Raw genomic sequence first — 16,265 nt, forward strand, 5'->3', positions numbered from 1 at the left:
TTGCACAGCTGAGGATGTAATTAGCAGATAGTAATTAATAATTATTTTTAGAGCAACTTCCCCAACACCGTGCATACATTATGCTAGGAGATTGTTTTAAATATATCAGTTTTATTGTAGAAATATGAATAGATTGGGGAAAATGAAATAGGCTACATTTTAAATATGAAACTAAAACCACAAGTAGGTGAAGGCAAGTCACTGTCTTAATGAGTTGAATCCTTTGTTGCACAATCAATCAGCCATGTTGCACAAAAAAAAAAAAAAAAAAAAAAAAACAAAAAAGGGACAATACAAAACAGCTCAAAAGAATATCACTGGAATGAAGGTTTATGACTGGGCAAGTGCTTTAGGACCCGTGTTTAGAACGCTAAACGGGACTAACAACGAACACTTGTTTGTATTTACTCTTATGTACTGCATGCTCATTTTTTGTGCTTCCTTGAAGTTCATACATCATCTGTGCTTTATTTTTCGTGAAGCATTTTGTTGCGCGTCAGCTGTGATAAACAGACATCCGCTCGCATTACGTGTGGAACAGTGGCCAGATAGTGAGGGTTTTGCAGTTAAACTACTGATTGCTAGAGAATGTGGTGTTTAGCGTCATTGGTAAATACAACGAATTTGAGAAATCCCATACAGCACCTTTAAACTACAACAGCATTTGGCCTGAAGGTTTCAAATCAACTGTAAATTACTCAGAATATTATTCCCTCTATTGCACAAAGGCTTGTTTTTCCAATTAATAAAAATACCAGATTAATAGTCTGAAAAACAAGTCAACATGAGGATCAGTATTCTGAGTAATTTACAGTTGGTTTGATACCTTTTGACCAAACACTGTTGTAGTTTAAATGTATGCAACCTTGTACATCCATTAAAGTTCCAAAATTATTATAAAATATATGAAATATTCCCAAACAGAGCCTTGTGCAATAAAGGGATATTTTTCTGAACATTTTACTCTTAGTTTGATATCATAATACGTTTTGTGGTCCAAGGTCACATATAAGTAGCACTGGTATGTTTGTAGCAATAGCCAATTGTATGGGTCAAAATTATCGATTTTCTTTTATGCCAAAAATCATTAGGATATTAAGTAAAGATCATGTTCCATGAAGATATTTTGTACTTTTCCTACCGTAAATATCTCAAACATTTATTTTTGTGATTGGATATGCATTGTAAAGGTGACACCTGTAAAGGTGATTCTTAATATTTTGATTTTTTTGCACCTTCAGATTGTAGATTTTCAAATGGTTGCATCTCGCCCAAATATCTTTTCCTATCCTAACAAAGCATACATCAATTGGAAGCTTATTTATTCAGCTTTCAGATTATGCAAATATTTTAATTTGAAAAAAAAATGTACCCTTATGACTGGTTGTGTGGTCCAGGGTCACTTATAGTTAAATTGTTTAATTGATTTATAGGGCTAATTAATATATATTTAATTTTTTTAATTTTTTTAATTGTGCTATGCAAAGGGTATTTGTTTATGTATACCTGAGTTGGTTTAGGCTGAAAACAGAGTTTACTGGGTATGAAACAGAATGTCTAATGAATGTCAACATGTTAAACTAACTTTACCGCCATTGCCCACCCGAATTTCATTTCCATAAAAACAAAAGGCACGCTAAAATGTTTTTTTTTTTTTCTCCACAATGGACATTTTACATTTATTGCATTAATTTTTTTTTACTCTTGTTTTTTTTTTTTTTTTTTATTATATATAAACATGTAACAAAACATTGAAAAAGGGGAAGACCAAACATAAAAGAGTTATTGAAAACCCCTTTGCAGTAGCCCTACTTTGGGGTGCAAGAAAATATCAATACACGTGAGTATCGCTATATTTTGTTTGGCAATAGAATTGTTCCAGCTCCCGCCTCGGTGCACAAAGCTGAAGTGTAGCATCATTTGGGCTTTCGTTACAGACAAGGCACAAAAGAGATTGTGACAAAAGTATTGCAGTGTAAACTGTGCAATGCAAACATCAAATATTCGAAGAACGCAAGAAATCAGGAGGTGCACATAACGACTATTCTGATTTACGGCTAACAGGACAACAGCAGCAAATGGCTAACATTAAAAGAGTGGATCCAAGTGGCGCTCAAAAACGAAAGAAAACAAAAAGAAAAGAAATCAAATACTGAATTTTTTTTGCCTAAAAATCAAAATGACAACTGAAGAGGAGGAAGACCCAGCCATTCTGGCGCCGCCCACTGAACAAGCTGCATCCACTACGTTTGCCAGCAGCGGAGATGAGTGGGAGTGCCCTCATCTAAAACAAGCTCATTGCATTAGTTGGAGAGAAAACAAAGGATGCAATTCTTCAGAAAGTCAAGAAGGCAGAAGTAATTTTCTGTAATAATGGACTGCACACCCGATATTAGCCACAATGAACAACTATCATTGGTGCTTCACATTGTGAATTGAGAGTCATTGGTGGGAGCAAATATTGCAGAACACTTTGTTGGATTTGTCAGTGTAAATGATACCACAGGGAAAGGCCTGTTTGATACCCTAACTGAGCAGCTTGACAGTTTCAGATTGAATATTTCACATTGTCATGGTCAGTCATATGAAAATGGGAGTAATATGATGGGACACAAGCAGGGACTCCAGAAAAGACTGAGAACCATAACAAGGCTCTGCATGTTCCCTGCAGCAGTCATTCATTGAATTGTGCTTTGTGACTTTTTTTTGGCATTCTTCAGCATCTGTATAACCTCTTCAGCTCATCAGTACAATGCTGGTCAATCCTGCAAAGCCATGTGCAGCTCTGTCATGTGTCAAATCTGTCAACAGCAAGATAGGAATGTTGCATTGACAGTGTGAAAGCACTATATCACCAGTTGCCTGAGATGGTAGAGGCCTTAACTGCACTTGGTAAACATGCTGCAGAAAAGGAGGATGGACAGACATTGACAAGAGCTGGTAAGAGCTGACATCCTGGCGGTTTGTTCTCTGCATTGTGATCTGGTACAATGTACTTTGCAGAAGCTAACTTACACAATCAATCTGATAGAGTCCCAAAATGTAAATGTATGTTCTCAAATGGGAAACAGACAATGTCAAATATTTTCTCCAGGAGTGCAGAGATGGACTCATCAGCTTAAACAGATGCAAGAGAATTTGCTGAAAATATGCAGATAGACATGACCTTTCCTGTTGCACGACAACGGAGAACACATGTTTCTTTATGAGGGAAAAGAGGAGGCTCAGTTCACACCAGAGGAACACTTCAAGCAAGATCTCAGGAATGACTGAATGGCTTAGCAGTGATTTCTATTGAGCAGAGAATCAGAAGATCCATGAACATGGAGGATATAATTAAGGATTTTGCTGAAGCAAAAAGCAGAAAGGTTCAATTCAGCTGAAAGGACTAGATTTTTGCTCAAGGTAAAACCAAGACCTTCAATTTCTTATAAAATGATTCTGTATCATTTTGTATAAGACAATAGACACGGTTTTTTATTTTTAACCCTTTCGCACGTAAGTTTCAAATATTCTGGCTGACTCCCCAGCGTGATTTTAAGGCGACCGTTATTTAGAACGTATCACTTTATGGTTTCCATGGTGACGCGTCATTGCTTGTTACGTGACACACCGCAGCACTGTATGAATGATGATCTGCTTTCATTTAATTTTTCCTTTTTTATTCAAAATATTCACAAATTTGTTAACTATAGCATGAAATATCTAATATTCCGATTGCCAAATATGTGCAAGTGGATGTGTTTTTGCTGTTTAAACACCTTTATAACGATCGTGTTAGTTGAGCCATATAAGCGATGGGCGCCGCCATGTTAGTTTGCGCTGCACAGAGAATCGGATCTGTTGGATTTACAACCCGTGAATTTATCCACTTCTCCCGAAATACATGAAAGTAAGTGTGCCGGTGAACTGGGGAAGAATAGAGTAAGCTTTTAAGTTACTTTCACAATGTGTATCTGATATGAATTAAACGTTTTGTCAGGTTATAATGGAAAGGGTTGTTATTTCCACTTCTATAGACATCATTGTGTATTTTACAAACTCTAAATATATTGTTTTGTTAGTACTCATGTGTATTTAAATGTCTGAAACCTGAAATGAACATTATTTGGTTGAAAACACAGCATATATGTGATATATGAAAAGCGCTGCGCGCGTCCGTCTCTGGTTTAGCGCCAGTTAAAGCGCGCACGCACATTTGAATTTGGCAGTTGATCACGTAATGCACTGAACGTTCTAGTACGCTCCTGGGGCCAGCCAAGACTGATCACACCGGTGTGATCGTACGTGTTAAAGGGTTAAAACCAAGATTTGTTATGTCCTGTACCAAACTGTAGGCAATTTTGTTTGCCATTATGCGGTTCAAAGTAAAATAAGTCAAGTAAGAAAAAAAGTAATAAGTAAAAGTAAAGTTATGTCTCACTTGATTTTATATACTCAATATTACTGTTGTGCAATTCAAATGAAATCTTAAGCAATGTTGGGGCGTGGGATAACAGGGGATAACATTGCAGAATTACTAAAGGAGGCCATTACTGAATGGGGTTTGGAAGAGAAACATCCCATGATTGTAACAGACAATGAATCCATTATGAATGTCGTGACATGACATCACACACAATGTTTTGCACACAGCCTGAATTTCGCCTCACAGAAAGCACTGAAATTGCCAGCAGTGAAGCGACTGAGCAGGATCAGACTTGTTACAAGCTTTTTCAGGCGCAGCACCATAGCCAGCCACCAGCTAAAACACAAACAAGACCTGCTCCAATTACCAAAACGCAGGTTAATTACAGATGTCACAAAGTGGAATAGCTCTTATGACATGATAGAAAGATTTTTAGAACAACTAGCCATCTATGCAGCACTACTTTCAACAGAGTTCAGAAAGAGTGAAAAGGATGTCTTCACACTGAATGAAGTGGACATCACGTGCTGAGGAAGTGCTCAAGGCACTGAAGCCAATGAAGAATGCCACATTGGTAATGTCAGAAGAGAGCATGCCCACTCTGTCATTGGAAATAACTCACAACTGGATCTTGTATGCATTAACAGTTTATTGTAATTAAACAGCAGAAAGATAAGCAAGGCAAGATAGTCAGATGCAATGGTGCAGAAAATGTATCAGGCTTTGGTAATGAGATTGCAATGGGCTGGAATCCGCTGATCCACAAGAAAAGACAATCCAGAGATGATCTGACTGAGAAATAAATCCAAACTTGAGCAGGAATCAAACACACAGGACCTGGAGACGAGAGAATACTGCTTGGAACAACGGAGGCAGGATGTGACAACCAGAACGATCTGACAGTCAACACAGCAAACGCACACGACTACATATAGGACAGATAACACACGTTTAAGTGGCAAGCTGGGCTCGGGAGACAGCGGGTGTTCAGATCGGATGATAGGAGGAGGAAAGAAGAAAAAAAAAAAAATAAATAAATAAAAAATAATTTGCCCACCAAGCCTACCTAGAGTTTAGCGGATCTGATATACTCAAGATTCTTATGATCGGTCCAAACGATGAAAGATACTCCCAAGCCCTCCAACGAAGGACGTCACTCCTCCAAAGAGAGTTTTATTGCCAACAATTCTCTATTACCAATGTCGGAATTGCATTCGGCCGATGACAAAGGATGCGAAAAATACACACATGGATGCATCTTGCCGTACGTGGAAAAGAGCTGGGAAAGAACTGCGGCAACCCCCACCTCTGATGCGTCGATCTCCACCATAAACTGACAAGAAGGATCAGGGGCGACAAGAATGGGAGCTGAAACAAAGCAGCTTTTGAGTTTGGAAAATGCAGCCTCAGCTGGACTGGACTACCTGAATGTTGTTTTGGTGGAGGTCAAGGCAGTCAGAGGAGCGGCTAGCTGACTGTAATTGAGAATGAAATGCTGGTAAAAATTGGCAAAGCCCAGAAACCTCTGCAGGGCCTTTCGGGAATCTGGAGTTGGCCAATCAACCACAGCCTGAACCTTGTCGGGATCCACGCGCACTCCCTCTGACGACACGATGTACCCTAAAAAGGGAACAGACTGTGCATGAAAAACACATTTCTCCCCCTTGACATAAAGCCCATTCTCTAGCAACCTCTGAAGCACTTGTCTGAAGTGCTGAACGTGTTTCGCACTTCAGCAACATGAGCAACATGGATGACCTTGTTCCCAAAGCCCTGCTCTTCCAGATAACAGTGTTATCACAAAAGCCACTTTGGATTCCTCTGTAGGAAAAGCAAAAAACTGAACATTTGGCCAGATTGAGGCTCACCAGAATAGGCAGCTGGAAGTGGCAGTTGAGGCTCAGTGACGCAAATGGAGTGATCTGCAGGTGGAACAGCCAGTGATGGGTTGGGCGCAGTGGGAGCATGGGCAGAGTCTGTCCGTAGCTGTTGGAACTGGGTGGTCAAGTCCAAAACCTGCGCTACCAAAGCCTGAACTGCTTGACCTGTAGCCATGATCTGATCCTCTTGATGTTCTAGACAAGCATTGTTACTTGACAGGATATCTCTCAGCTTGGCAGCACTTGCTGGATCCATAATGGCCAGATCATTATGTCATGGGAAATAACACAAGATCCAGTTGCAAATGCAATAACAGTTTATTGTAAATAAACAGCAGAAAGATAAGCAAGGCAGGATGGTCAGATGCAATAGTGCAGAGAATGTATCAGGCTTTGGTAACGAGGAGACTGCAGTGGGCTGGAATCCGCTGATCCACAGGAGAAGATAATCCAGAGACAGAAATAAATCCAAACTTGAGCAGGCATCAAACACAGGAACTGGAGACAAGAGAATACTGCTGGGAACAGGACGTGAACACCATAACAATCTTACAATGAACACAGCAAACACATAACTACATATAGGACAGATAACGAGCCACACCTGCGGCTGATCAGCCAGCTCATCTGCGCAGTTAGCCGCTACAGCAATGCTGATTGGCAATCTGACACTGAAAGCACAACAACAAACAGTCAGCATGAGCAGGCGAACCTACGAACCATGACACACTCTTTCTGTCATTGCATCACTTTATTCAAAGCTTGTCATGGGTACAGAAGAAAGCCTAGATCATATAAAGACAGCAAAGGACATCAAGGCTGCTATAGTGCAAGATCTTGGAAAGAAATATGCCAATGAGAGAGAGAGACACTGTGCATGCCATCAGCTCTGGACCCAAGGTTTAAGGATCTACCCTTTCTCTCTTAAACAGAGATCAAAGAGACCTACTCCAAAATGGCTGCCATAAAGGAGGAACAGAATGTAAGTAAATACAATAAATTAGGCTACTTGTTTTCTTTAAATACATTAAAGTGTATTAGTTAAAATAGATAAAAATAAATAAAAATGTTCATTGGTGTTCAATTTACTGTAACAAAATAATAGTTTGATTTGATGCTTTGTTTTTCAGCAGAAAGAGGAGGTATACTGTCCAGTAGAGGACACTGACCAGTCAAAAGATGTTGAAGATCACCTACCTGACTATAAAGACAGCCCTGCCTCCACCTCCCTGCAACCCATAAAGAGACCACGGAGAATATTGTGCATTGGCTGACTTGCTTGGAATTTGCCACTTCTGAAAACAACATGCCACCAAAATCTACACATGATACTGCTGCAGCTGAGATTAAGAGGTTTACAAAAGAAAAAACATTGCCTCTTCAAGAAAACCCACTCAGTTGGTGGAAAGAACATAAACACGCATACCCTGAGTTATCCAAACTAGCAAAGGGTTTCCTGTGCATTCCGGGCACAAGCATCTCTGGGGGACTAGGGCGGAACCTGCAGTTTTGGGGGCCAGGGCAGATCTGACAGTTTAGGGACAGCCACCTTGTCCCCCCCCACATCGGCTGGAGCCGATGTGTGTGCAGCCCACACACATCAAATAGCTGTGGTCATAATGGCCAGCTCTGCAATCTCTGAGGGCTCAGGCGTGGCAGCCAACTTGGCTGAGGGCTCAGGCGTGGCAGCCATCTTGGCTGAGGGCTCAGGCATGGCGGCCATGAAGAGTGAAGTGTGGGTCAAAACCACTCCAAAATAAATCCATCAGCTGTTGATCACTCCATGCAGTCAGATGGCAGTGCTGTATGAACTATCATTGTATAATTCTCATCGAATCTCCATGTATAACTCTATATCACGACCATCTTGGAAAATGGAGCACAAGACCTCACCCACTGAGTCCATCTTTACTGCTGCTGTTGTTGGATCTGGAGACACTGTGACCACTTTCATTTGCAGTGCTGAGAGAACCAACCTTCTGTAAAGGTGTAGCATTCTGTCACAGTGTGTGGCTGTAGATAAAGCGCACGATGGATGAAATGCTTGGAAAGTCTTTTAATCTACTAATAATAACAAAAACCAGGAGAATAGGAAACATACAACCACAATCAAACTGAGCTAAGCTAATACTAATAAGACCAGACAGAAACAGAGGGCTTACTGTAAATACATGGCAAACAGAGGAATAATTAACAATACACACCTGAAACGAGGACTCTAATCAAATCAGTAACCATGGATACAAACAGGGAGAGAACGAATGAAAACTAAATAATTAGGAGATAGCAATGACACTTAGACATGAACTGAACAGAAAAACAGATCAAAACACAAAGGCAAATCAGACATAATACTGACAGATACTGTAGGTATCATATTGCCAGATTCTTGCTGATAAACAGCCCTATCCCTACCGAACATTTGTGTTAGGTTTAAGGGGATAAGACACAAACTGACTTTACTTTTCCCTCAAATCAACAAAAACAGAACACATATCTGATCTTTATGCATCTTTAAAATTGGATGCATTGCCAGCATTATATATTTTATAGGCTATATTATGATATTGATGCCAATCATAAAGCAGACTTTAAAGGCCTAGGGAAACATATTGAATATGGCTTGCTCCATTTCAAATAAAACTGAAACTATTTCACACTGATCCAAATGGCTGTTTTCTGTTCCACAACCAGTTTTATATAAATAATGCATTACTTTTTTTGTGTGTGTGTGTCCTCCAAACGACATCTTAAATAATATGCTATAGTTTGTTAAACAGGTGAACAAAATGACATATAAAAGGGACAATTATATGGAGGATTTAACAGTAAGAAAAACGTTAATATTTTTGTCATTAATATTTGTTGGCTAACAAGGGTCTTATATTTTTGTACATAACCTTTACATTTTTGCTGTCTTATGACTTTTGTCTACTGCTAAAACTACTTCTAAAAAAGAAAACTTCTGGAGTTGAAGAAGCATTAATGACTGAGATGTATTAAATGTCTATAATGGCAATGGTGTTTAACATCTCTCCACAGATTATAAAGAACATTTGAAGATCCATGGCATTCCAGATCCAATTACCATTTTCAGTTCCACTTCCAATTCCAATTCCAGCAGGACCTAGAAAAACAGATCCTCTAATACAATGCATCATAGACAAGAAGTTAAAGAACCTTAGCAAATTAATAATAAGAGGTAGAGATATTAATGGTTTGTACTCATCTGAAGTTTGGCATGATGATGTTACACCATTAACAGCAGCAGTTATATGCAGAAATGAAGAAATCTGCTCTTATTTACTTAAAGAGTCAGCTGACCCTGACAAACCCTCAACAAATGGACAAACACCTCTACATTATGCTGCTTTAACTGGAGTTCCATTGACTATTGTGAAAAGATTACTTGCAGCAAAGGCTAACCCAGATGGACATGGATTACAAATTTTTACTCCATTGCAGTGTGCTGTTAAAAATGGCCATGAAGACATTGTGAAAGCACTTATAAAGGGTGGAGCTTCACCTGTAAGGAACTATGGTGTGAATCCAGAACTTGATAAACAGGTGGAGACAACGATTCATCAACTATCTTCACAGGGTGAAGTGTCTGACAAAGTACGTATATCTTTCTCTTTTACTTGTGCTGTACTGACGAAAGACCAGACAGAAGTTTACAGAGTCTATAAGGATCATTTCTTTCAAGAGGATCCTTTTGATAATTTGATTTATTTTGAGCTCTACTTTGGTGTTGTTGGTCGTGGTGCAGAGCAGTACCGTCAGAGCGCCATCAAGTGGTTAAAAGATACAAAGAGTGCTGACAGATACATTGAGGGACTCATCAAGCGCTTCCCAAGAATCCTTCAGGAACACAGGCCGATTGCACTGAACTGCTTAAATGCTGCTTTGTGTGTCAGTGAAAGCATCTCTTCTCAGGTATTCAGTGAGCTTGTGGCAATTTTAACAAAGAGTCTTCAGCAATTTGGAAATGCACAAGAAGAAAGAATCAATCATTTGATACTAAAGATAATTAATGTCATGATGCAGAAGACGTCTGAGCAGAAAATGAGTACAAACAATTCTGTCTATGAGAAGTTATGCAAAAGTCTATTGCCTCTCACACATCCTGATTATTCAAGTCAAATTAGACTTTGGACCTATGGACTGTTCACCAAAATAAATGATTTTGCTCCTGAACTTGTTGCATTGTGTGGATTATCTCCCGTCCCAGAGATGATACTTATCAAAGCAGAGACAGAGATGGATGAAGCCATGAAAAAAAAAATGCAGAAGTTGGATGAATCACTGAGAAATCCAAGTGCAGTGGATAGTTTATGTGAGGAGGCTTCTGCTCTGTCAACAAGCAGAAAGAAGAAGAAAAAGAAAAAGAAGAAAAAAATCCAGCAAGAAGTGGGATCAAAAGAAGGTGAGCTGCAAGATGAAGAGGAACTGTATCCAGACACTGAAGTGAAATCCATTGAGAAATCAAATTCATGTGTGCCATTCACACAGCCTGCTGAGAATCCAAATATCTCAAAAAGGTGGGTTAAGACCAGCCACCGCTGGAGGCCAAAGCTTGAGAAGCTAGCTAACATGGATATTAGCAATACCTATAGGCTGGGAAACCTTACTCTTGTACTCAGAGATGAATTTCAGATTGCTAAAGGAAGTGATGGAACAGAAGTTTTTCTAGGATTGAGGAATGACGGCACAGAGGTGGCTGTGAAACGAATGATTAAGTCCAATTATCAGGTCCTCAAAAATGAGGAGGAATTTCTACGACTTCCACAACTTGATAGTCCTTCCATTGTGCGATATGTGGACTTTGATGAAGATCACAATTTTGGATATCTTGTTCTTCAGCTTTGTGAGTACACACTGGAGGAATATATCCAAGAGCATTTACCAGATAATAGCACTGAGAGAAGTTCGGTTCTGAAGAAGCTGGTGAAGGAAGTTCTCTGCAGCTTACAGGTTTTACACCAACCGCAGACCAAAGTGCTTCATCGGGACATCAAACCCCAGAATGTTCTGATTGGTAGGAGCTAAACCTGAGTAATTAAAATGATCTGATTTTTTTTCTCCCATTAATTTGAAACTTCTGTTTGTTATAGACATAAATGGAAAAGCTAGATTGGCTGATTTTGGCATAAGTCGTAGACTGAACTTAAGCCAAACAACATTACGAACAAGCATTGCTGGAACTAGATGCTGGAAGGCAAAGGAGACCATAGAGGAGGAGGGCAACACTGGGTACAAGAGGAGCTCCGACATTCAGGTGGTCTCTCCTTTCCTTATAAGTCAACTATACTGTAATTATTATAACTTAAAGTTAAATAATTATAAATATATTATTAGAGATTCAATTATTGACTTAAATACACAATTACAAATACAATTCATTTAAATTGTATTTGATTAAAATTCTAAACTTGTATCACTGTAACCTGTTTGAAGGTTGCTGGGATGTTAGTGTACTACATTCTCTCTAGAGGACACCATCCATTTGGTAAAGGTCCATTTTGTGAAGTCAACATTCTACAAGGAAGATACTCACTGGAACATCTGGATGATGATGTAGCGAAGGATCTTGTCGAGTGGATGATCAATGAAGATCCAAACAACAGACCAACTGTGGAGCAGACCCTTGCACACCCCTTCTTCTGGACTGATGAAAGGTAGAATATTCCATTGATTTGGCAATGACATTTATCAGTCTAAATAAGACAGAGAGGTTCGGAACTGCTCATAGAGCTAGTAAATTCTGGTTTTATATTAAATGAAGTGGGAAACTGCATTGTATCTACTGTACATACTATTTTATCAGCTGAAGAGATTGAACTGTTTTTGAAATCCTGTCAGGAGAGTGGAGTATTTGAAAAAAATGGGGAACCAGAATGAAGCCGAGAGCTGTCGTAATGTTGATGAGGAGCTCCTTCATGCTATTGAAAAATACACTGAGGGGAAAAGCTTTTCTGAATGGAAAACTAAAGTGAGTCTAATTTCAGAGCTGAAATATTCAAACATATTTGTATAAACATATTTTAATTATTTATATATTTAGTAAATAGTAGTAACAACTTCAAAAAACTGATTTAATGTCTTCAGGATATTCTTTGTTACAAATCATTTGAATGTAGTTCATGGCCTGCTTTACTCTTGGTTTGAAAAAGAATTTTACTTTTGTAAATATATTTCTTTCGTCAGTTTTTCTCTGAGCTTGTCCAGAAAATGGAAATGAATAGGAAGCCCTATCCTGAGAACACACTGGGCCTGCTGCGTTTCATACGCAACCTACACGAGCATTAGTGAGTTACATGTACATGATGCACATTTGTTCAATATTTAGTAGTATTGTGTGTCAAAACATGTTTTTTGGTGTCTCTACATAGTCCAGATGACGCAGAGAGCATCAACCTGATGGATTCATTCCCTGATCTCTTTGGGAGTGTGTTCAGGTTTGCAAAGGAGAGAGGATGGAACTCCAGGGCGAGTCTGAAAAAGTTCTTCTGCTCAGTTCCACAGATATGATTGTTGGTATTTTTTAGTATGTACATTGATTTTGCATAATGAAGGTATTTCATGAATGAGTTTAAATGTGGGGACAGATGGAAGATGAGCTAAGATCCATTGTTTTTTGGGAAATCAGGCCCTGACAACTGAAAAACATTGACTATGTTTACATGCACACCTTTTGTTTCAGTCGGATTAAATTCATTAATTCCGACTGAATCATTCACAGAATTAATTTTTTTGACATGAGCACACTGCAGGAATACACAGAGTTTCCCGCTGTTTGCACATTCTATTCTCCTACACTTATTTAAAGGATTAGTTCACTTTAAAATGAAAATGACCCCAAGCTTTACACCAGTGGCGGCTACTGGTCTGTCAGAGAGGGGAAGCTCATTTTCGGCCTACATCATAAAATTGTCTATTTATTTAAAAGTAAATTCTGCCCTACGTTCCTTTTCAAGAAAATGGTCTGTGACCCTGTCGTACCAACTAGGAGTCTTTTCAAGTGACTTGACCAGTGTCCTCTCAATGGCCAGCAGAGCTAGGCTGCTTAAACGGCCTTGGCCCATTGTGTTTCGGGTGTAGGACTTGAGTCGCTTTAAACAGGAGAAGCTCCTTTCTACACCTGCAGATGTAGCTCCAATTGTTGCCACTAATGAGAACAGTTTGTATGACTTCCATTAAACAGACTTTGTCATACCAGGAGAGCTGAAAAGACCTGTTATTTTTCCCTATCTTTTGCACTAAATCAATCTTAGGTGTTGATCTGCCCTGCTGTTTAATTCTAAGTTTTTCCTCGTAAGGAACACTTTCAAATGGCTTCGCCAAAATCAGGTCGAAATATTAGCACCGTCTGCCATCGTGCGCAGTTTCAAGCGCTAGCCTAGCCTACTAACGTTATATGAATGAATGAATGAAGGAATGAATGAATGAACATCTAAAAAAAAAATATTAAACTCTGTAAAACTGAAACAAGGAATGTGGTGTATAATTGTGTGAAATGTATGATGAAAATCAAGCAATTTCGCAAGCAAATATCAAAGAAATAGGTGCAGCAGTTTTTATTTCGACTGACTTGAGAAATCCGGATGGGACTGAGCCGAATAGCTTCAGGATTCCTTATAGTACAGAATCGCTGTCAGTCAAAAGGAGATGCAGTCTTTCGACAGACCCTCCAATCATCACGCAGAAGCTCGGAGTCCGGGCCAGCCCACTCCCCATTCACCCCAGAGACGCTGAGCGTCCGTGGGCGGGACATAATCGCAGCGTTTTATCCAATGACCGTCTAGTTTCGAAGCGCTGAAAAAAACCGTTCAAAGCAGCCCCATTGAAGTCAATGGACGCTGGGCTTCAATAGGGAAATGCACTTACGCTGCGGGAATGATGAGAAGGAAATCGAGTAGCCGACCTGCTATATGTAACTGTTCTGAACGAATCGTCTTTGAAGAACGTTTTCTAACGCATTTTTAGTCAATAAAATGTTAATACAATAGTACATATTTGACCATTAATTTTGTGACATTATAAGGGAAGCCGAGCTTCCCTTGCAGTCTTAAAGAAATCGCCACTGCTTTACACACCCTCAAGCCATCCTCGGTGTATATGAATTTCTTCTTTCAGATGAACACAATCGGAGGTATATTAATAAATATCCTGATGCATCTGAGCTTTATAATGGCAGTGAACGGGACCAATGAGTATAAAGCTCAAGAAAGTGCATCCATCCAAAGCAAAACTTGCTCCACATGGCTCTGGGGGGTTAATAAAAGCCTTCTGGAGTGAAGCGATGCGTTTGTGTAAGAAAAATATCCATATTTAAGAAGTTATAAAGTAAAATAAGCATGAAGTCAGTTACGCTTTCTTCTTAAGTTGAATACGGAAGCCGGTCTGGCGGAAGCTAGACATTTTACTTTTATTTAGTAATATAACTCCAGTTCATCAGAAAGAAGAAATTCATATACACCTAGGACGACTTGAGGGTAAGTATAGCTTGGAGTAATTTTCTATTTAAAGTGAGCTAATTCTTTAATATTTATCTATTTCAGGTTCTGATTAGGAGACAACGAGCTCGTGATCCATTATGCCATGCTGCTTATATTTATCAAACAGTAAAAACACCCCTTCTCATGCCCAAAATAAAGTGTCTGTGGATGAGAGTATGAAGTGAGGGCTGATGGGACGTTGTTCTGCTCCACTTCACAGATGATGAGTGGTAGGAGAATTTTAGAATAACACGAGTCATTTATGACATTTTAACAACAATTGCAGCTGGTTCCAATCATACGTCATTATGCCATTTCTCTGTCTTTACACATGCAATGTCCTTTCCAGTTTCAGTTTTCAATCCGATCAAGTGTTTACATGTTCTCTCGATCGGATGAGAAAAGGAGTAAACCACCCCTTTCAATCTGATCAAAATTTCATTCTGATTGAGCTCAATCGGATCAATTAAGATGTTTACATGGCTTTTCAATCCGATTGAGCCGCCAGTCCGATTACTAATGGATTATTTGGTTGCATGTAAACCTGCCTACCATTACCTGCCTGCATTGTTTCATTATCTTCTCAAGCCATCATATACCTGCAAAGACCAAGACTCTTAAGTCTGCCATTCTGTCTGCCATCTGCTTCATCTGTTTAATAAACTTAAATTACCTGAATTCCTGTTGTCTACCCCTCTGTTTCATGATAATAAAAGAGTACATTTTTACACACTGTAATTTCAGTTCTTGCTTTATCTTATGGAAATATGGAAATATCTGTCATAGAGCAACCTCATGTCAGTACTAAAAAAGATCACACTCTTAAAAAAAAATCTCTTACAGATTCTGCATATAACCATAATGTATGTGCCAATAATGAGTTTATTAAGATAAGTGTTGATAAAATTGACATTATGAAATACTCTGACCTTCTCGTTACGTTATAAAAACCTGTGACTGTAACACAAAGCCCAAGGAAGCATGAGGAGACAACAGATCTAAATGTGTCACAATGCAGTTGCTGCAGGGATGAGGCAAAATCGGATCTCCACAAAAGATAGCTTTATTCAATAAAGAGGCAAAATAGCACCCAAACATAATAAACAAACAACTAAACATTTAACAATGGACAAGGAGTGCAGGGAAGTGAGTCCAATATATAGGGAGTGCTAATGACGAAGACCAGGTGCAGGGAATCCAGGGAGAGCGGGAGAGATGATGAGGGAAGCGAGTTCAGGTGTGGAACAGGGAGGATCATGGGAAATGGAGTCCAGGCTAGATGTGAACTGTAACAAAATGCAGCTATTGAAATGGAAGAACTAAAAACACCTCTGTGGCCATGACAAAACAGGCTGGAATTCACTGGGGCAACATTTTGACAAACCTTGGCAAGACCTAGAGCAACCCACAGTGCATAATCTACACAGAATGGTTGAGCAAATATCAATGGAAATTGCTTGGCTGGCGCAGCACACCCTA

General features: G+C 39.3%; 1 protein-coding gene across 3 annotated transcripts in view; it reads left to right on the plus strand.

Moving 5' to 3' along the window:
* LOC125265223 overlaps window positions 1–15,514 on the plus strand; it is a 32,161-nt gene extending 16,647 nt beyond the window's left edge. Inside the window, exons 1-7 of one of the 3 annotated variants that reach the window (XM_048185329.1) lie at window positions 1,696–3,405; window positions 9,331–11,326; window positions 11,403–11,566; window positions 11,746–11,966; window positions 12,151–12,280; window positions 12,496–12,596; window positions 12,681–13,153. In XM_048185329.1, coding sequence (XP_048041286.1) covers window positions 9,355–11,326; window positions 11,403–11,566; window positions 11,746–11,966; window positions 12,151–12,280; window positions 12,496–12,596; window positions 12,681–12,819 — 2,727 coding nt within the window. In that variant the 5' untranslated portion in view covers window positions 1,696–3,405; window positions 9,331–9,354 and the 3' untranslated portion in view covers window positions 12,820–13,153. Of the gene's footprint in view, window positions 1–1,695; window positions 3,406–9,330; window positions 11,327–11,402; window positions 11,567–11,745; window positions 11,967–12,150; window positions 12,281–12,495; window positions 12,597–12,680; window positions 13,154–14,849 lie in introns of those variants that run through there. The other 2 variants (XM_048185328.1, XM_048185326.1) reach the window with 2 other exon arrangements.
* Window positions 15,515–16,265: the final 751 nt, after the last annotated feature.

The sequence above is a fragment of the Megalobrama amblycephala genome, linkage group LG3 (genome assembly GCF_018812025.1).
Source record: "Megalobrama amblycephala isolate DHTTF-2021 linkage group LG3, ASM1881202v1, whole genome shotgun sequence".
NCBI classification, from domain to species: Eukaryota; Metazoa; Chordata; class Actinopteri; order Cypriniformes; family Xenocyprididae; genus Megalobrama; species Megalobrama amblycephala.